Raw genomic sequence first — 21,548 nt, forward strand, 5'->3', positions numbered from 1 at the left:
AACTAGGCAACATCATCAGTACTAGAAGGGAGTCGGGTTTGCTCTCCAAGTCCTCTGAGTGAACCTCAAGGACCCCACAGTTGGACCCTGACCCACAAATATTCCCTTCTATCAGTACACTGCTATTGTTTGTGTTCCAAAGTGGTACAATCCCACACCCAGAGGGCCTGGATTTGATGGATGCATGATGGGTACGGAAGTCCTCTCCACCTCTCCTGGTCCGCCCTGGGTCAGTGAAGCCCCCACCTTTCCGGAGGCTTCATCCTTCCCTGATTCTGTGACAGTGAATGGCGTTTGCTAAGAGATGTTTCTCACCCTAAGGATGGATTTGATCGGGTTGCCAGCTTTTGTCAGTGGATCAACTGACTCTCTGAAAAACGGAGCAGAAGTGCGGTGAAACACATCACGGAGAATGGAAACACAAGCTGTGCGTTCAGTGTATGAGGGCAGGATCTTAGAAGGAGCACACAGGAAGGAACTGTTGTGTAGCAGTAACAAACCTTGAAGGTTTTCCCCCAATTTTCAAGACTAATGAGAAAATCAATCTGTTCCCCCCCTCCTTATTGTGTATAGGTAGTCCTCAACTTACAACAGTTCATTCAGTGACCATTGGAAGTTACAACGGCACTGAAAAGAGAGACTTGTGATCCCTTTTCACACTTACGACCGTGGCGGCTTCTCTGTGGTCACCTGATCAAAATTCAGACACTTGGCAACTGGCATGTACTTTCGACAGTTGCAGTGTCCTGGGCTCACCAATCCCCTTTTATGACCTTCTGACAAAGTTAATGGGGAAGTCAGACTCATATAACGACCGCATGGCTAACTTAACAAATGCAGTGGTTTGCTGAACGACCAGCACTCTAACTGCTGAGCCGAGGTGGCGCAGCAGTTAGAGTGCAGTACTGCAGGCCACTTTAGCTGACTGTGTTCAGCAGGTCAGCGGTTCAAATCTCACCGGCTCAAGGTTGACTCAGCCTTCCATCCTTCCGAGTAGGTAAAATGAGGACCCAGATTGTTGGGGGCAATGTAAAATATATATATACATTGCTTACTGGTGTACACCGCTTAGAGAGTGCTTGCACTTAAAGCGGTATATAAGTCTCATAAATAAATAAAATAAATAAATAAGACAGGTTGCGAAAGGGGGCAAAACTCACTTAAACAACTGTCTCACTTAGCCACAGAAATTTTGGGCTCAACTGAGATCGTAAGTCAAGGACAACCTGTAATGTAATATTCTTCGGATGGATTTCTAATGAACTGGAAGTCGGCGGAAAACGGAGACAGCAAAGAGGCACCTTCCCCAAATCTCGTCCAGCAGGAACCATGACCCAAAGCAAAAAACATGAAACCAGGAACCCAGTGATAGAGGCTTTTTTTTTCTTTTTTCTAAAATCCATGATTAAAACCTGGTACAAACAGGTGAATATATAGATATATTTCTTTTAGTAGATGTAATTTTTTCTCTTTCTCCTCTTTCTCTCTCTCTCTCTTTCTCTCTCTCATTATACAGCAAATATAGAATTTCTTTTCTCTCTGTACAATAGGACAGTTTTACAATGCAACGTTGCGACAGATCCTTTCACCAAAAAAATAAAATTCTAAAAAAATTTGCACAAATGGGACTTCAGGCGAGTAATAGTCTAAACTGGAAGACTCCATTTGCAAAAGGCCCAAAGGATTATCTTTCTTTCTTTCTCTCTCTCTCTCTCTCTCTCTCTCTCTCTCTCTCTCTTTTTTAACCACAAATGAAAAAAGACCCTCCTGCTAACTTTTCTAATTGCTCTCTTTTGTTCAGCTGTTTTACATTTTGGTTACTGAAAGGATGAAGACAAAGCTGTACAGAGTCCACAAAATTCACAGAATAAGGAGCCATGCGATGCGGTGGTGGTTACGCCACACTCCTTTCATTTTCTGTCTGGCTCTCTTAAAATGTTTGCACTTCTTTCTCTCTTAAAATTCAATTTTACTCGTGTGTGTGTGTGTGTGTGTGTGTGTGTGTGTTTGTGTGTGTGTGTGTGTGTGTGTGTTTAAAGAAAAGAATTTGGTTTTTTCCCCCACCCCACAGTTTATTTTAATGTTTAAGCATCTTTCCTTTCACTACTCTCGTTTCCTCGCCCCTCTCTCCTTTCTAAAGCCCACCTCAGCAAGACCGTAATTCCGAATAGCACTCGTTCTCTCCTCAGCCTGCTCTAGAATAGTTATAGGTTCCTCAGTTCTTTTTTTTTTTTCCTCTTTCTTTTAAAGACAAGTCTGGATTAAAAATAATAGCTGCTGCTGATTTTTGTTTCTGTTTTTTGTTTTTTTTTGGTCCGTGGTTAAGTCACGAGCCGGTGGAGAACTCAAGACTTGTGCTGGGCGGAAACCCCTTTCCAATAATCTAAGATGTCGTGGAGGTCTTCATCTTTGGCAAACTGGACCTTTTTGCGCAGAGCGTGGCCGGCCGCCATATATTCCTCCTCCTCTTTGTGGCGCTTGTGGTTCAGTTTGAAACGCTCCCAGATGCTCCTGGAGGGTTTACAAGTGTATTCGGGGCTGGAGGTGTAGCTTAAGTTATGGTACTGTGGAGAGAGCTGCGAGTAGGCCAAGTCTCTGGGGCGAGGCCTGGTCAAAGGTTCCAAGATGGAGGGCTTTCGTGTCCCCAGGCTGTCGTGTTGTTCCCCCTGATGGGACCCTGGATAAGAGTGTCGGTGCTCGCTGTACTGCCGGATCTTCTCGGCTTCGGCTCGTAAGACAGCTGCCGCTGGTGTCACAGTGAGAATGGTGTCGGTGGTTGGAGATGTCTTCTCAATATATTTGGCTTCTGACTTGTGGCCAGAGCCCTCAGAGCGGAAGGACCTGGGGCTCCGTATGGAGCCACTGGAAGAAGTGCTGGACCGTTTAGGAGGAGCCTCAATGCTGTGGTGCCTCTGGAGCGGGTGGCTATAGCTTTCCTTGTAGACAGGCGCTAGGAAGCTATGCTTGCTAGGGATTTGTTCAGACAGCAGCACCAGCTGAGGCTCGGCGGTGGACACCGCTCCTGACTTTACCCCTTGAAAGGAAGTAGATTCTGATTTCAAGGCATCGATGCAGTTGTTGATGATCTGGTTCACCTTGTCCACCTCTTTCGTGATGGTCGAGATCTCCGCGACGGAACTCTGGCTATCCTGAGGCCTGGGTAGCTCCAATTCTCTCCTCTCAGACTGTTCCCCTGTCCGCACTTCCATGTAGTTGCCCTTTGTGGCTTTGGGGGTCTCGCTGCTGTCAATCAACTTGTACTGCTCAACTTCTCCCACGGAAGGCAGGTAAGGGATGCGGGTCATGGTCTCACCACCCAACATCTGACCTTGGGAGAGTTGGGAGATGCTGGTGGTCTCCATTTCTGGCCCGTACTTTAACTCAATGATGGTCTTCTTCATATTCACTGTTGTTTTTTTGTGCTTTTCTTCCTGGTGTCGCCTCTTCCGGAGGCAGTAGTACACAACTCCTAGGACAATCACCATGCCAAACAGGCACCCCAAGATTGTCATGATGTAGTGGGTGGCAGTTGAAGGCCTGGGTATCGGCTCTTCGGTGCTCTGCTTGTTGAGATTGATGGTGAGGCAGGTGTAATTGTACCTTGAGACTCGATTGGAGGACATCACACAATAGGTATAATTTTCGTTTGGGCCTAGATCCGTTAGCTCGATGTCTTCTTTCTTCTTCAGAAGCTTTGCCAGGATATTATATCGGCCGTTCTCAAATTGGGCCAGGGTGTACATCTTGCTGTATGGCACAGGGATCTGCACACTCAACACAGCTGAGTTTTGGGTCACGTGCTTGACTTTCATGGTGGGATACAAACCTGGATCAATCACTGGGGTGTGCAAGGAGATCTGGGGTGTGGTGCCATCTCCGGAGAAACACTCTTCCTCTGGACAGGGGCTCTCTGGAGGAGAGGTGGTCACTGGTTTTTTGGGTGGGATCAAATAAGGTGGCATGGTGTAGGGCCCACCAGTGCAAAGAGAAGACAGCATGCCCAATGCATTGCGATATCCGCTCCGTCCTTGGCCAAGAAGATAGTACCCAGAGTAGTCGGGTGGAGAGTCACACTGCATGCGGTCGTAGGTACGTGTCATGTTGGTGAAGCCCTCAAGCCACTGAAGGAAGCCCAGGAGCTCGCAAGAGCAATAGAATGGGTTGCTGTAGAGTTCGCAGACAGAGAGTTTACTCAGGCCCCTGAAGGTGCTACTGTCCAGCCGTTGGATCCTGTTCATGGACAAGTCAATGTTCATTATGTTGGGGCACTCCCCGAAGGCATTGGGGGTGACGGTCTCAATGAGGTTTGCCTGGAGGTAGAGGTACTCCAGCTTCCCTAGGCCCCGGAGGATCCCCTCCGTCAGATTCCTCAAGCGGTTATAGCCAAGCTGCAGCACCTGCAGGTTGTATTGTCCTGAGAAGGCACCATCCTCGATATACGAGATCTCGTTCTTGGTCAAGTTGAGGTATGTGAGGTTACTGAATCGGCTGAGGGAGGAGAACTGGACGCTCTTGATCTTGTTGTCATTCAGCCTCAAGTCCAGAATGGTGCTGTTGATCTGCTGAGGAATGGACTCGTAAGGGGGCTGGTTCTGGCTACAGATGGCCAGCCACACAAAGCCCTTTTCTCCTTCAATCAGCCAGCAGTCGGCTTGGACCTCGCTCACGTAGAGGAGAGAGACAGCTGCCATATAGGTGCACAGTGCTGATGTCATGGCCCACTGATGGCCTGCCATTGAGAAGGGCCACACCGAGAGGGGGGGTCTTACCCTTGGTCGACCAAAAGAGGGGAAGAGGCAGCTCGGTCACGGCACAACCCTGCCTTGACTAGAGTTTCTTCAGCAGCTTTGTCATTCTTTCTTCCTTCTTCATGGTGCTGAACCATGAAGAAGCATCTGGGGTGGGCTAGTGAAGAGTAAGAAAAGAACTTGTTGGTTACCCAGAGTCAAGGTTTCCCACATGCCATCAGCAAAGACTCTGCGGCTGGGGAGTTGACTGTCTCACCATCATCTAAGAGAGGTTTGGAAGTCACTCAGAACATAAGGGACCTGGAATGAAGAAGCCCCTGTTTCAGACATGAGCTTTGCTCTCTTTTCCTGGATTGATTTTTCTGCCTTTCTTTTTGTCATTGGTCTTCATTTGAGTGCTGGGTTCCTTCTCCATCCTTCCTCTCCAGGTCTCTGTTCCTCCAGAGATGTGAAATCACAAGGCTGACCTGCCAATGAACAAGGAGAGAGACAATATCAGCATGTAATGGGCTCTGAGCAGGTAGGAAAGCACGGCTGGGAACCTACCAATCTTTCCTTCTAGAAATCTATGGAGATTCTCAATCGTCCAAGTCATGGTTGTCCCAAAAGTCCTTTTCCAGAAAGCAACTGGACTTTGTTTCTTTCTTGAAGACATTTCACTTTTTATCCAAGACGCTTCTTGAGTTCTGAACTGAAGAAGCTTCTTGGATGAGAAGTGAAGCATCTTCAAGAAAAAAACAAAGGAAGTCCAGTTGCCACTTTAAAAAAACACCTTTGGGACTTTCCTTCTAGATGTTGACTTCAGACTTCCCTCTCTAATTGCCACCAACTCCAGCACCCCCAACCATCTCATCTTCTCCAAGTTTCCATTTTCCTTCTCGCCCAGGTCAGTTTATCCATAAATCTAGGAGCCACTAGTTACAAAAAGAAAGCACGGATGAAACAGTGGTGACACTTTACATAGGATTAATGTTTTATCTGGCAAAGAAATTGAGACTTTTTTCCTCTGGCTTCCATTCTGCCTGCAAAACCGATAGTTAACAAGAACCGGGACTACTCCTTATGTGTGACATAATCAAAGGAGACATCTCTAAAACGGCATGGCAAACATATATTAATGATGAAGTCTCTACTAAATGGCTAAATGTCCATTTTGTATATGTCAGGTGCAGTAAAGATGCTTTAAGGCAGATCCCTCTTGATATTCTTCTTCTCCCTTGTCCTTTTCCACTTTTAGACCTGGAATTCAAGCTGAGTTTCTAGACCCTCGTCTGGCAAACTTGGTTAGAATGACTGCCGAGCTGAATATAAAGAGGCCCTCGGTTTTGACCTGAAATGATGCACTAAGCTGGATTTTGCATTATGCACCAAACTGTTCTCCTGTTCATATTTTATGATTGTATAAGGAGACTCCAGGCAATTTCTATGTCTCGCCGAGTCTCATTTCATACAATTTTGAGGAAGAAGGAAAAAAATGGATGGTGGGCAGGTGAACAATTCCTGGGCGAAACATCAAGAGTTAGGAGATGCCAAGGCTGGCAGAGGGATACCAATAGAAGGGAATTTCTGTAGCTCAGGGTTGAAATGAGGGGTCTTCGGTGCTCTCTGAGTTTGGCTGTTTTCTTGCAGACATTTTAGTATCCAATTAGGGAACGAAACAGTGCTAGAAGGGAGAGCAGTTGATGGAGGAGGAGATGGAGGAAGAGAAGGAGGAGGACGACAAATACTGGGTTCTTGGTGCTCTTTTGAGTTTGGTTGTTTTCTTGCAGATGTTTTATTACCCAACTAGGAAACATCATCAGTGCTAGAAGGGAGAGGGGATGGAGAAGGAGGAGATGGAGGAGGAGGAGGAAGAGGAGGAGCAGGAGCAGGAGGAGCAGGGAGAACAGGAGGAGAAGGAGAAGGATTGTGGTGTCCTTAGAACTCTCCCAGCTTGGTTGTTTTCTTGCAGACATTTCATTACCCAACTAGATACCGTCATCGTGCTAGAAGGGAGTGGGCTTTGCTCTCTGTTTATACACAGTTGTTTCTATAAAGTTTTGTCCCATATTGTTCTAGCAGCCAACAAGAAAGAGCAGATCTTTTTTTAAAATTCTGAATTCTTTTTTTTATTCTCAATTCATCTGAAACCAGAAGGGAATCTCCAGATTTACATATGTTGCTCATCCAAATCTACGCCCATAATAAAATTATGCCCTCTTCCACAAAATGTCTGACAACAAACCTCTCTAGAGAAACCAAGATTGATCATTAATAATCTAACGCTAAAGGGGTAACATCTGTTTTGGACAAACTGTAATGAGATTTAAAACCAAGGGAGAAGAACTCTGCATTAATAAATGACTTGTATGTCTAAACAGTTTACCCACATACACACACAGCACACAAGCAATTGATGCTCTCTTTTTTAAAAAAAGAAAAAAAAACAGTGGGCCTTTCCCCCGGTTCTTCCTCTGTGCAATTCCTATATAATGATTGCTATTAATTTTCAGAGTGGCAGATGGAGCCTAACTTTAACCTTGTATTATTTGAAATGAAAATCCATTTTCCAGGGGTTATTTTTTTTCTTTCTGAATAAGGGTTTTTGAAATCTATCTCATTGGAAGGTAAAGGAAGGCTTGCAGGACTAATCCTATCAGCGTCTTCTGGAAAGGAAAACCAATGTCAGTGTGACTGGTCCTTGTCCTAGCATCGCAGATGTGGAGAATGGGAGAGGATCTCCATACTTCAAGCTCTGAAGCTGGAGAAACACTGGGTTATGTAGTCCAGTGTTTCTCAACTTTAGCAACTTTAAGAGGGGTGGACTTCCACTCCCAGAATTCCCAACTAGCATGCTTGAAGATGGGTGGACTTGCACTCCCACAATTCCTAGCCAACGTGCATTAAGATGAGCGGACTTCTACTCCCAGAATTCCCAGCCAGCATGCTTGAAGATGAATGGACTTCAACTCCCAGAATTCCCAGCCAGCATATTTTAAGATGGGTGGACTTCGACTCCCAGAATTCCCCAGCCAGCGTGCTTTAAGATGGGTGGACTTCTATTCCACCTATATTAAAGCATGCTCAACTCACAGAATTCCCCATGCTGGCTGGGGAATTCTGGGAGTTGAAGTCCACCCATCTTAAAGTTCCCAAGATCAAGAAACACTGCTCTAATTTGATGCATTATTCAAAGGAGACGTGATTGAGTCACTCCGAGGATCAGTGGAAGAAGAACCCCTCAAAGGAAGCTCCCCATTGGCTCTCTGTAGGTGCTCAGGGATTCTCTCCTTCCATTTAGGGGAAGATGGAAGAATAACTCCCTTAAAAATCAGCAGGAATGAGATTCAGTCAAGGCAGGTCAGTCTGACCCCCAAACACATTCAAGGAACTCTTAGCAGGCATCAGGATGAATGCCGCTTTCAATTGTGATAGAGGAAGGAAGCATCTCCGCTGGGTCAGAGTGACCACCTGCTCAAGTCAACTCCTAAGTTTAGCCTAATGAAGAGAAGGCTCTGGGGAGACAGGATAGCATCCTCCAATACTTGAAGGGTTGTCACAGGGAAGAGAGAATTGATTTATTCTCCATAGCACCTGAGGGCAGGACAAGAAGCAGTGGAGGGAAGCACGTCAGAAGGAGATCCAACTTGGAAATAAGGAGGAATTTCCTGACCATGCGAATGATGAATCAATGGAACAGCTTGTCTCCCGGAGTCTGGGATGCTCCATCGTTGAGGTTTTCAAGAAAAGATTGGACAACTAGTTGTCTGGAATAGTATAAGGTCTCTTGCCTTCAGCAGATGGTTGGACTAGAAGACCCCCAAGGTCCCTCCCAGCCCTATCATCTTATTATTCTATCCATGTTGAAGTGGCAGTCAAAGAGGAGCAGATGGCGTTCTCCAGGCATGAGGGAGAAAAACATCAAGTTGTCTTCGTGAAAGAACAACACCCAGAGTTAAAGTGGCCTTGATGTTAGCATTTCTGTTCACTTTTTGGAATATTCCCCAGGTACTCTCAAAGAAACGGGAGGTATCAAAACACAGTCCTTGTTGACTCCTGCCTTCCCACTTCTATCCGTGTCACCAGTTGTTGAGGACCGGTTGCAGTGCCAGGGGAGAGGTTAGTCTGGGGATCCCTGCAAGAAATCTTACTGTCTCCTGGGGCACCAGAGAGCAAAGTTTCAGTAAGATTTTTTCCAAGATGGGAGAGAAAAAGAAGGCTTCCTTGATCTGCCACTGGCAAAGAAGGCAGCTAATAGCCGGAAGGAACTCACATTTCAGGTAACACAGATAATCTCATCTAAGCTCCTGCCCCAAATAGGCCAATGTCAAGTAAAGCTGGGATTAGATGTTCGGCTATTGTTGGCATATCCGACACGGTCTCTCTTCCAAGGAGTGAGAATCTGAAAGAGCTTGTTCCTAAGAAAACCCTCCCTCCACTGTCATCCTTTTGTTTTCCAAAGTCCAAGAATGGAGATGTGGCCTCCAAGAAGGCAGAGATATCCTCCAGGGGAGTCAGGAAAGTCCAGACTGCAGCTGTGAGACATGAAAATGGAGACAGAACCCGAATCACGTGGGCACAGTTGAGTTTTTGGGCTTCTCCCACGGATGGAGGTTTTTCTGCTCCATAATAGCATTGTATCTCAAAGGGACAGGTTACAAATGCATGCTAGTGATACCAATATAAGAAAACATTTGTAGCTCAGGGCTAAAATTAGGGGTTCTTGGTGCTCTCTGAACTTGGTTGTTTTCTTGCAGACAAATCATGAACCAACTAGGAACATTATCGATACTAGAAGGGAGTGGGGTTTGCAGGAAGGAGGAGGAGGTGGTGGTGGTGATGGTGTGGTCCTTGGTTGTTTTCTTCTAGATGCTTCATTACCCAACAAGGGAACATCATCAGTGGTAGAAGGGAATAGGGTTTGCTCTCATACTAAAGTGAGTTCAGCGTGAGTTACTCTGGGGAAAACAAAGTCCTACACCTCCAGAAACAGAGCAGAGAAATGGATGAGATGAAGACAGAAAGGGAAACCGACTCAGGTCCAATTCAGTGAAAGCGAATGAACATTAATGAACAACAGGTCCCATGATTATGTCCCATAGCGTTCAAGAGAAACACACCTCATTTTGCCCAGTTAAAATGCAGATTTCAATGGCTCTTTTAGCAGAGACAAAACAACCCTCAGAATCGGTCTGCTTAATCAGGGTTATCTCTCCTGCCTTCTCAGGCTTGCAAATCCGGTAGGCAGAGAATTGGTCCCCCAGCCTTCCGTGTGAAACGGCACGTTATATTTAGAATACTTTAATCTCTAACATGTGCAAGTATGGGAGATTCGTTCTCAGTCAGCACAACAGCTTTGTGTTGCAAGAAAGACGCGTCCTTCATCTTCTTCCGTTGAGGCTCAAAGCCTTTTTTGTCACCTGAAATGTTGACTCACGTTGGGAGGGGGGGAGGTTGACAGCTCCCCAGCTTCCTTAGAGAATGAGGAAGGTGAGGCTGATTTAGCATCCTGGAAGGACTTAAAATTTTATGGCTTATAGCTTCAATAGCTGACCTCAGTTGGTCCACTGAGCTGAATCCAGTGAGCTCTGGACAGACACAGCCAGAAAGATCTATGTATTTCTTCTGTTTATTTTACCATCTTGTCCTTGAGGGAATAATAGACAGGAAAATATCCCAGGACTCCTTAGCAAAATATTTTGAAGATGCAATAGCTTGTGCATGCTTGGAGCTTCTAGCTCTGGGGCAGAGACCAATTGCAAAATGTCTAAAACAATGCCCTGTGAGGCGATTTGGAATTTAGATGACCCCCCCCCAAGGAGGTGGACACCGCCAGTAGAACATTTTAGCAAAAGCGGATCTCCTGGTATGCTGACCCCACTATAGGATGGAATCCGTTCCTTTTCTCAATTTGTTGTCTTTCTTTCCGACAGCACAGCATTCTGGGTAAACCAAAGAAGGCCATCTTTTAAAGACTCCAACCCCTGTTGAGTCAGAAATGGAGCACAACTGTTGACTTGCTGCCTTTGGGCTTCCGAGCGGCCTCCGGCTGTGGAGGCAGAGTTTTTTGAGCAGTCGGGACTGATGGAGGCACCTCTACAAATTGCACACTTGTTAGCTTGACCTTCACAATAGATGGGACTGCAGCAATCTAGGGGACAGGTGGGGTGAAGAGCAGAAACTGTTTTTCTGTCCCCATATTTTGTCCAATATCACAATCAAAGTACTTGCGTCCTACAGAGACACTTTGCCTCGGTCTCTTCTCCAGCCATCTTTTTCAATCCTGATCAGTCAGTTGTTTGTCCATCTTCTACTAGTCAGCAGTAAGAGGAAAGAGATGGGGAAGACCCCTCCCCAATCTTTCAGATCATATCAGGGGGGGAAGAAAAGAGATGCATTCTGATGCAGAGGCAGCAAATTCTCTGTATCCAGATTTCAAGAATTGGGCTCCTGAGCCCGCCATCAAATTCTTACTCGAAGCCCCCAAGAATACTTTTCAAGGTTTCTAAGGCCAAAAGCCATATAAAAAAACAGTTGCATGAATTGGATATGTCTAGTTTAATGAAAAGAAGGACTAGGAGTGACAGGATAGCAGTCTTCCCATATCTAAGGGGCTGCCACGAAGTAGAGGGAGTCAACCTCTTCTCCAAAGCCCCTGAAGGCAGGACAAGAAGCAACGGATAGAAACTAATCAAGGAGAGAAGCAACCTGGAACTAAGGAGGAATTTCCTGACATTTAAAATAATTAGCCAGTGGAACAACCTGCCTCCAGAAGTTGTGAATGCTCCATCACTGGAGGTTTTAAAGAAGAGATTGGACATCTATTTGTCTGAAATGGTATGGAGTCTCCTGCTTGAACAGGGGGTGAACTAGATGACCTCCAAGGTCCTTTCCAATTCAGTTATTTTCTGCTATGTTCTGTTACCTCTAAAATTGGTGGGTTCAAACTCAGCTCCAATTGTGTTTCAGGGTATCAGTTGGGGAACTTGGAGGCCAGGAATCCATTTATCTTCTGTTTGGAGTGCCTACAAGTATTGGAAGCATCACAGAGGTTCTGAGAAGAACAGCTCCTTCACGTGAAGGCTCATGAGAAAAGTCAGGAGGCCTGAGATGCAGTTGCGACTCTGAAAAAATGCAACCCCCCCCCCAAAATCAATCAAACATGGTTTTTTCCCCCTGATGTGTATGGAACATTGGGAAATGCAGAGAGGTTTTGCTGACCTGTTTGCGAAAACCGGAGCCAAATAAGAAAATCTAATTCCTACACATTTCAGTGGTTATCAGGAAAAAAAAAAAAGAGCTGCATTGTCGAGTTTTGAAAGAAACAAAAATAATGTTTCCGGAACAATCAAGAGGGGAAAATTTCAAGATGCTGTAACTCGGTCTTTTAAGAATCTTCTGTTTTTCTTCTGGAGACTGCTCTCTACTTGCTGATCTCTCAAATCTTTGGCTTCAGGGGCCATGGGGAAGGGAGATTTTTTTCCTTCTCTTGTAGCCCCTGAGCTTGCTCGGATCTGACAGTCCATCCATCTTGTGCGCTACCGAAAAAAGCAATGATTTAATGGCCAGGAGCTTGTGTTAGACAAGGTTGGCTTTCCAATCAGGTGCAGCCCCATAGCGCTGCAGATAATTAAAATGCTCTAACTCAGCATTTCTCAACCTTGACAATTTTAAGGCATGTGGACTTCAACTCCCAGAATTCCACAGCCAGCAATGGCTGGCTGTGGAATTCTGGGAGTTGAAGTCCACATGCCTTAAAATTGTCAAGGTTGAGAAACACTGCTCTAACTTGTTAAGACAGAGGGGGACGTTTGCTGATGGCTGACATCTTCAAGTGGAGATCAATCATATTTGGACTGATTAATTTGGGGATAAATCCATGCATGTCCCGAGGATCTTCTCTGATCATCTTCCTCTAAATATTAGCTACGAGCTGTGACAGCATCAGCCAAAGGTCATAACATTTGCTGGCTCTAGGAGACATCAGTTTCTCCCATAGAAATGTTCCATCCTTGTGACAATGTTCCTAGGGTGTCCTTTGAAATTCCTAAAGAGCCTACTTTGCGCGTGATGTGTTGGTGGTTTCAGGCGCAAAGAAATAGCTTTGAATTCCTACTCTGTGATCGTCTGTCATTCCTGTCCTTCTTACAGAATACAGTTGGAAAGGACTTTAGAGGTCATCTAGTCCAAGCCCCTGATCATTCCAGAAAAACAGCTGTCCAACCTCTTTTTGAAAATCTCTAGTGATAGATCACTCACAACTTCTGGAGGCAAGGAGTCCCACTGATCTTTCCATTTTTATTTTTTGGGAGGACTAAGTAGGTAAACAAGCCACCTGAACAGGTTTAGATATTCACACCTCACAATTAAGTATGTAGGATTAATTTCACCTTCTGCATGACCAACAGAGGGCTAAATTTTAACCCCCAGGGGATGGTTGACCAGGGGAATGAATATGCATTGTGGGAATAGTTGTACTCATTTACAGATGATTAAAAAGTGTAGTTAATATGTTTGTTCATTTCTCACAGAATTAACAATTGACTCCTTTCTGCCATAGTCAGTATTACAGTCTTGGAAGTCCCCAAATTTGGAAGTCCCCAAACACTTGAGGAAGATCTTAGCTTTAGCTTCATTGGGTGACCCTATTAAGTTCTCACTTTTGGGATGGGGGACCCACATTTATGTCCACCATCCTTCTCCAGAAATCATTTTTTTTAAAGCTAAGTAAGGCCTATTCTCATTAGAGATCATATATGATCACTATCATATCATATATCATATATCAATCATATCAGAGATGATAGCAGTGTTCCAATATCTGAGGGGCTGCTGCAAAGAAGAGGGGGTCAACCAATTCTCCAAAGCACCAGAAGGCAGAACAAGAAACAATGGATGGAAACTAATCAAGAAGAGAACTAAGGAGAAATTTCCTGACAGTGAGAACAATTAATCAGTGTAGTAGTTTCCTTCCAGAAATTGTGGGTGCTCCATTCCTGGAGACTTTTAAGAAAAGACTGGACTGCTATTTATCTGGAATGGTTGAGGGTCTCCTGGTTGAACAGGGGTTGGACTAGAACAGTGGTTCTCAACCTGTGGGTCGGGACCCCATTTGGGGTCGAACAACCATATCACGGGGGTCGCCAAACAACGCAGTCCGCCATTTTTTCCCCCTTTTCCTTAGCTGTGCTACTCCCTTTTATTCTGTTGGCTTTTGAAAGCTAATAGAATAGACTCTCTTGAATAGAGTCTAATTCTATTGGCTTTCAAAAGCCAATAGGAATTGTCCAGGCTGTCTCTGCCCTGCTGAGCCCACCAAAAGTCCCATTCTGCAAACGGTGCTGCACCAGTTGAGTAGTCCTCGACTTACGACCGGTTGAGTAGTCCTCAACTTACGACCGGTTGGGGGTCGCGGCATTAAAAAGGTTGAGAATCACTGGACTAGAAGGCCTCTGAGGTCCCTTCCTACTCTGTTATTGTTATTATTATCTGTCATCATGCTGAACCCTTGATCATCTTGATAGCCCCCACTTGTCTCTCTTTCTAGGTCCAGCCTCCCTTCTACTGAAATCCCATCCGCTATTCTCTGACAGGTCCATCCTTCATCCCCTAAAAAGCACCATTACTCCTAAAGCAACTGTTGGAAAACCAGCAATCTCGTTAATTTAGAAAAGAACTGTTTGGATAAGCATCAGAACGAGTTCATTTTGTCACATTAACTCTCCCACTTTGCGGGGATGTTAATGAAATCAAGAAATATGGAGGTTCCAGACTCTTAAACTTCCTCTCCTTTTTGGATTTGCATAATGTCTCCTGCTGCTCAGGAGAAGGACTGCAGTTGCCCTCCAAAGTTATTTTTCCCACTCCTCCGTCGTCGTTGGATACGAGTGGAAATTGGGGAGGAGTGGGGGGGGGGGTTGGCTGCTTTTCTGGTTGGATGGACGGGGGGGGGGGTTTGCCAAAAATCAAAGGTTTGGTGAGAAGGGGAAAAATAACCCCACCAAACTACAGGTCATCCCCAACTCACAGCAGTTCATTTCATGAACATTCAAAGTTATAATGGTAATGAAAAAAGTGACTTGGGACCGTTTTTCACATTTACGACCGTTGCAGCTTTCCCATGGACATGTGATCAACATTCAGATGCTTGGTTCATATTTATGACGGTTGCAGTGTCCCAGGGTCACGTGATCCCCTTTTGCAACCTTTTGACAAGCAACATCTGGGCTAACACATTGCACTAAGCCAAAATCAAAAGAGCTGTGTTATTATAGCCACAAGTTTGTTTCAGATATAGTCTGACCATCTCAAGATATACCTTCAGAAAGTATTGTCCTTCCTGGACAATGTTTTGGTCCTCAGGATGGTAGCGCCACCCGCCAGTTCAGGTTTCTGATCCTGGACTAACGTAACGGCTGCGGGACTTGGGTTTGGCTAGTCTACAGAAAAGAAGAAATAGGGGATACATGATAGCATTGTTCCAGTATCTGAGGGGCTGCCACAAGGCAGAAGGAGCCAGGTTGTTCACCAGAGCACCAGAGGGAAGGACGAGACACAACGGATGGAAACTGATCAAAGAGAGAAACAACCTGGAATTAAGGAGAAACTTCCTGACAGTGAGGACAATTAACCAGTGGAACAGCTTGCCTCCAGAAATCATGGGTGCTCCATCAATGGAGGTTTTTAAGAAGAGACTAGACATTCACCTGTGTGAGATGGTATAGGTTCTCCTGCTTGAGCAGGGGGCTGGACTAGAAGACCTCCAAGGTCCCTTCCAGCTCTATTCTATTCTATTCTATTCTATTCTATTCTATTCTATTCTATTCTATTCTATTTCTATTTCTATTTCTATTTCTATTTCTATTCATAACCATTATGAGTAACAGACATTGCATGTCCCATTTTAACATTAGCATGCCTACTTGTGGTAGAATGTAATTTAGATTCCCGGAAGGAGGAGCTGTATACCAGAGGACCATTGATATTAAAAGAAGTAAAAAAATAAATAATAAAAAAAACAGGGATTGCTGCTCCCTTTCTTCATTTCCTTCACCAACTTCTTTGGGGTGAACTGGTTGACATCTGCGCTGTCTATTTGTGCTTCTAAATGTGCCTGAGAAAGAAAGCAGATCTGGCATCAATCTACTGATGGCTGAGCACCTAATATGTCTCATTGCCAGGTGAGAAAGAGAATCCCCCCCCCTTTATGAGGGGAAGGGATTCATCAAATGATGACTGGAATGCTATGGCAACCTCGATGGGGTGCTTAAGTGTTCTGCTGAATCGGGGCCAAAAGAGAATCGGATGCTTCACTGTTCTTTGTAGATGAGAGACGATTCGCGGACTGCAACGCAATGTTGCCTTTGAACGACATGCAAAACGGGCGATTTTGGCAGAGGTCCGTTCTCTGAGCTTGCGTTCTCCTGGACATTTCGTTACCAAACTAGGTAACATCTTCAGTGGGGATTTGGGGTGAAGTGTCTTGTTCGTTTATATAGGTCCTGGGTGGCCGGTTGGTCTTGTGACTGGTTGAATCACAAGACTGCTTCTGATCTTGTGACTTTGTGGTTTCAGACTGGTTGCTGTGAGGCGTGGAATTCAGCCAGCTGGGTTCAAGTCACAAACCATGCTGAAGATGTTACCTAGTTTGGTAACGAAAAATCCGGGAGCTAAATAGCAAGCTAGGAGAACAGATTGCCTACAACCCAAGCTATGAATATTCTCAGCAATTTAAAATAGGGGATTATTTAGCTTCATTTTGCTCCTGGATGGTGGATAACACCAGACTTTGGGCAGCAGCTACATCCATAGGAGCTCTTATACTGGAATGGCATCTTCTACTACTTCTACCAGATGAAGAACTAAAGCAAAGAATTCTACAGACTATCCTGCTAACAGAAACCTAATATTCAGGATCATGAAGAACCTGGAGTAAAGACCTTTTGATGCTCTTCAGACTTCACCAGGGTGGTGGCAATGAAGCTGAGGTCTAGGAGCAGATCCTGGAGAAAGGACCATCCCCAGCTGTGTAGAAGCTAGCTGAGCCTACTTGGATAGGTCCACTTTCTCACAGAGGGTCTTGTAATCCAGCACCCAGCATTTGAACGACCTCTGGAAGCCCACCAGCTTCCAGGATAAAAAATTGGTCCTGCTCAAGACCTTGAATCCTGGCAAAGGAGAAAAGATGCTTCTTCTCTCTATGAAAGTCATCCCCTATTAACTGAGCTCTACTTAACACCCATTAACATTCGGCCACTAGGCAAAGCAGATGGCTTGCAGAAAAGAAAGTCAGTGCAGCGAGCATATGCCTTGCATCGTCCTCGTTGGATGCTGCTGATAGAGTCTACTTAACATAATGGCTAATCTGGCCTTGCCACATCGAGATCATAATTACACTCGGGGTCCAGAAGCCATCCCTTATTCAAAACTCTCCTGTTCACTTTGCATTTATCTATTAAAAACTTGGCACCATCTCGGCAAGCCAGCAAACTGCAGTTCCGTCAGCAGGCCAAGTTCCTAGCTGGTCTGACTCAGCAACATCATGTCTGATCGAACGTGGGCCAACGTCAGCTCCTTTCCTTGCACAACACAGCCGGGCAGAAACTCAAGGCTGGAAACAAGTTAAACGCTGCACAAACAAAAAACATCCTCCGTCAAAGGACAAAAATAAATAAAGGATTGTTGGGTCCTCCATCGGTCAGTTCTCCAAGCTACGGACCACCTTAGTCCTCCCTAGAAAATGGGTGGAGAAATCCAAAGCGCTCTTGAAGAGGGATGAATGGAGGAGGCAGTCTCCATTCTGAAAGAGCCAAAATCTTCTCTTTGGGCTCTTTTAATTTACATTTCTACTCAACAGAACGGAATGCAAAATGAAACACAAAATAGAATAAAATGCAGAATAAAATACGGGATGGGATGGGGTGGGGTGGGGTGGAGTGGAGTGGAATGGAATGGAATGGAATGGAATAGAATAGAATAGAATAGAATAGAATAGAATAGAATAGAATAGAATAGAATAGAATAGAATAGAATAGAATAGTTCTTTATTGGCCAAGTGTGATTGGACACACAAGGAATTTGTCTCCAGTGCAGAATCTCTCAGTATACATACAAACAACCAAGTGATATAATCATAAGACACCAATAGGAGAAGGTAGTAGGAACGTTGAGAAGGATAATAATAATACAGCCCTACTACATGGGTAAATATCCTTAGACATAAGACAGTGCTGTGGGAATAAGGTGTTCAGCAGAATGAGGGCAGGAGGGTGAGAAAATGTCTTTATGTCTGGTTGTTTTGGCATGCAATGCCCTGTAGTAGTATCTTGAGGGGACAAGTTGAAATAGATTATCTACAAGATGTGAGGAGTCTGTAGATAACTACTCAGCCCTCTTTCTGACAGCCCTGGGGTAGGGAATAAACTCTGGAGAGTAATGCCACTTCTGCTTTGTTTGAGCCCTAGCAGAAGGTGAGAGGAGGCTGCAAAAACTAAGCAGCAATTTAGTAGTCCTCTGTGATCCCATGGGATCAGGTCCCTAGCCGGAGATATATTAAAATTCAAGAAGTGCCATGGATATGCCTTGGGGTGAACGAGGGTGCATAACCATCCAAATATGAGAAGCGCTTTAACACATTTCGAGTTATTTGGTCCATTAAGGTCTGAATTGGGAAACATAAAGTTGCACTTGATTAAACTTATATATATATATATATATATATATATATATATATATATATATATATATATATATATATATATATCAAAAACTTTCATTAGCTCAGTGCCTAGCCTCCACCCCAATACATTTGTCCTCAAGGCCCAGGACTCAACTTGGGAACTGATTTACAATTTATCAACCCATTAACCAGAAATCATAACTTTTTTTTCTATACAATATAATTTAAAAAAAAAAAGTCTGGAAGTCGAATTTAAGGAAAGCCGAAAATCCAGGGTAGGGATGAGCCCTAGAGGATGGGAGGCAATCTAATGAAGAATCAGACCTAATTGAGGATTTACTGCTGGATAGCAATTTGCTAATTTTTCCATTATTTTTCAATCTTGTAGAGTGAGACAAGGATTCTGTCTAAAATCAGTCTTCTCTGATCTGGGTATCCTTTAGACCAATGTTCTTAGTCTTGGCTACCTCTAAGATATATGGACTTTAATTCCCAGAATTCAGTCCGAATCAATCAGAATAGAACTGGAAGAGACCTTGGAGTCTTCTAGTCCAACCCCCTGCTCAAGTAGAAGACCCCAAGCCATTCCAGACCAATCTCTTCTTGAAGGCCTCCAGTGTTGGAGCACCCACAACTTTTGGAGGCACTGGCTGATTGTTCTAACTGTCAGGAAAGTTCTCCTTAGTTCCAGGTTGCTTCTCTCCTTGATTAGTTTTCATCTGTTACTTCTTATCCTGCCTGCAGGTACTTTGGAGAATAGGTTGACCCCCCTCTTCTTTGTGGCAGCCCCTCAGATGCTGGAAGACTGCTATCATGTCACCCTTAGTCCTTCTTTTCCCTAGATTAGCCAAGCCCAAATCCTGCCACCGTTCTTCCTAGGTTTTAATCTCCAGGTCTTTAATCACCTTAGTTGCTCTTCTTGCACTTTTCCCAAAGACTCAACATCTTTTTTGTAATGTGGTGACCAAAACTGGCCTTACTAAGGTTTTATAAAGCGCTACTAATACTTCCCATGATTTTGATTCTAAGCCTCTGTTTATACAATCCTTCTACAATTTTTTTATACCACAATTCCCCATTAAGGACCACCCACCTGCTCTCCTCCTAACCATCCTGGGTGCCTTTTGTGTTCAGTGAGTTGTTAAAGCTTGTCTGATTGTCTCGTTCTCTTCCGCCCCCTTTAATTTACCACTTTTTAATTGAAAAGTGCCTAACACCTGTGCTCAACAAGGGTGTTGTTCATTCACGATTGTCCTGTCCTTTCTCCGCAATAACCCTTCGGTGGGCTTCTTTGAGCTATTTGAGATGCAGATGAGGCTGGGGGGGGGGATAATGAGCAGAGAAGACAAAAAAGGGAGGGCAGGTTTTTCTTCTCTTTTTGCACCATTTTTGCACCCTGTGTGTAAAAGAAGGATTCGGTCTCTAGCCAAAGAAGCCTCTAATAGCCAGAGAAAGATATAAACGTTCGTTTTTTTCCTGATCCTGTGGAATTTCAAGGTTCTGAAAATTATTCTTACTGAAATGCAAACAGGGCTTGCCTTAAAAAAATACAGGTAGTCCTTGACTTACGGCCACAATTGAGCCCGACATTTTTTGTTGTTAAGTGAGACATTTGTTAAGTGAGTTTGGCCCCATTTTATGACCTTTCTTGCCACAGTTGTTAAGTGGGGTTGATAAGTCGGCCACCTGCTTGTTAAGTGAATCCGGCTTCCCCAGTGACTTTGCTTGTCAGAAGGTTGCAAAAGGAAATCACACGACCTTGGGACACTGCAACGGTCATAAGTACGAAGCAGTTGCCAAGCGTCTGCAATGGTCGTAAATGTGGAAAACAGCCATAAGTGACTTTTTTCAGTGCCGTTGTAACTTTGAAAAGTCACTAAATGAACTGTTGTAGCTAGTTGAGGACTAACAGTTGCTGGGGTTCTTTCTTTATAATGCAATCAGGGTTTGCAATACATTTATCAATGCACCCATTCTTGAACCCTTCCTTGTGCCCAATTCCACTTCTAGCATTTTCTGAAAGGAGCTGGCCACCATCCCTGATAAACTCATGGATGAATTTGTGGAAGGGAGAGAGAAATTCTGCTTTTCCAGGGACAAGGAAGTTATGTCTGAATCTGGCAAAAGAGCCACGTGAAAGTCAGGGGATCCAACGACATCCGACGAGGAAGGGATTCCTATCCCTCGATGCTTTTTGCTGGCTTCATCACCAGAAGAATGAGTGCAGGAAGCAACGAGCCGCATCAGATGAAATAGAAGCTGAGTGTGAGTGTGATGATCCCAGGTCCCAGCAGAGCTGAAGCGCAATTGTCTGCTGTGATGCTGTGGTAGGCCAGTAGAACTCAGCTTTTAGTAAATTAGAGTCTCGCTCCCTGGTGTTTGTTGTGATACGGATCCATAAATGCAACTCGGTTCCCTGACTGAGGCGGCCACCAGGCCAGGCCACGTGGCCTCTTTTCTCTAAGCTTTAGCTAAAGTTCCTTCTCAGTGATTACAATCCAGTCACCTGGGAGAAGTGGAGGATCTGTGGCCACCACCCCAGATGACTCTTGAAGAAAGGGGGCACCTGGAGATCCTGTAGAACAAATGGTAGGGTCTTCTGGCCACCAACCTTCTTCTCCAACCTTCTTCTCCAAAATAGAAGGTGGCAGAGCTTGCAAAGATGTGGCGATAGACAACTGCAATATGTGGGACTCTTTGGGGTAGAGAAAAAATGGAGAGGTAGTTCTGTATGAGTACAGTTGGTCCTCAACATCACCATTCAGTGACCATTCAGCGTTACAACGGCTGTGAAAAAAGGGACTTAGGACCGTTTTTCTCACTTACAACCCTTGCAGCATCAAAATTCACTTGATCAAAATTCAGACGCTTGGCAACTGGCATGTACTCATGACGGTTGCAGCCTCCCTGGGTCCCATGATCTCCTTTTGTGACCTTCTGACTGCAAAGTCAATGGGGGGGGGGAGCCAGATTCACTTAACGACCATGTTTTTCCCTTAGCAACTGCAACAACTGTGGCAAGACAGGTTCTCAAATGGGGCCAAACTCACCTAGCAACCGTCTCGCTTAGCCACAGAAATTTTGGGCCCTGTGGTGGTCGGGGACTACCTGCCTTCTGTTGATGAGATTCTGCAGAACGTCAA

General features: G+C 44.8%; 1 protein-coding gene across 6 annotated transcripts in view; it reads right to left on the reverse strand.

Annotated features, from left to right (window-relative positions):
* Positions 1-1,361: 1,361 nt before the first annotated feature.
* Positions 1,362-21,548, reverse strand: part of ELFN1 (extracellular leucine rich repeat and fibronectin type III domain containing 1) — a 93,933-nt gene continuing 73,746 nt past the window's right edge. For all 6 annotated transcript variants that reach the window (XM_039360741.1, XM_039360740.1, XM_039360739.1 and 3 more), the window contains one exon: positions 1,362-5,215. In XM_039360741.1, coding sequence (XP_039216675.1) covers positions 2,346-4,736 — 2,391 coding nt within the window. In that variant the 5' untranslated portion in view covers positions 4,737-5,215 and the 3' untranslated portion in view covers positions 1,362-2,345. The remainder of the gene's footprint in view (positions 5,216-21,548) is intronic.

Source organism: Crotalus tigris, unplaced genomic scaffold (genome assembly GCF_016545835.1).
Source record: "Crotalus tigris isolate CLP2741 ecotype Arizona unplaced genomic scaffold, ASM1654583v1 scf7180000019173.45859301935:6455823, whole genome shotgun sequence".
NCBI lineage: Eukaryota > Metazoa > Chordata > Lepidosauria > Squamata > Viperidae > Crotalus > Crotalus tigris.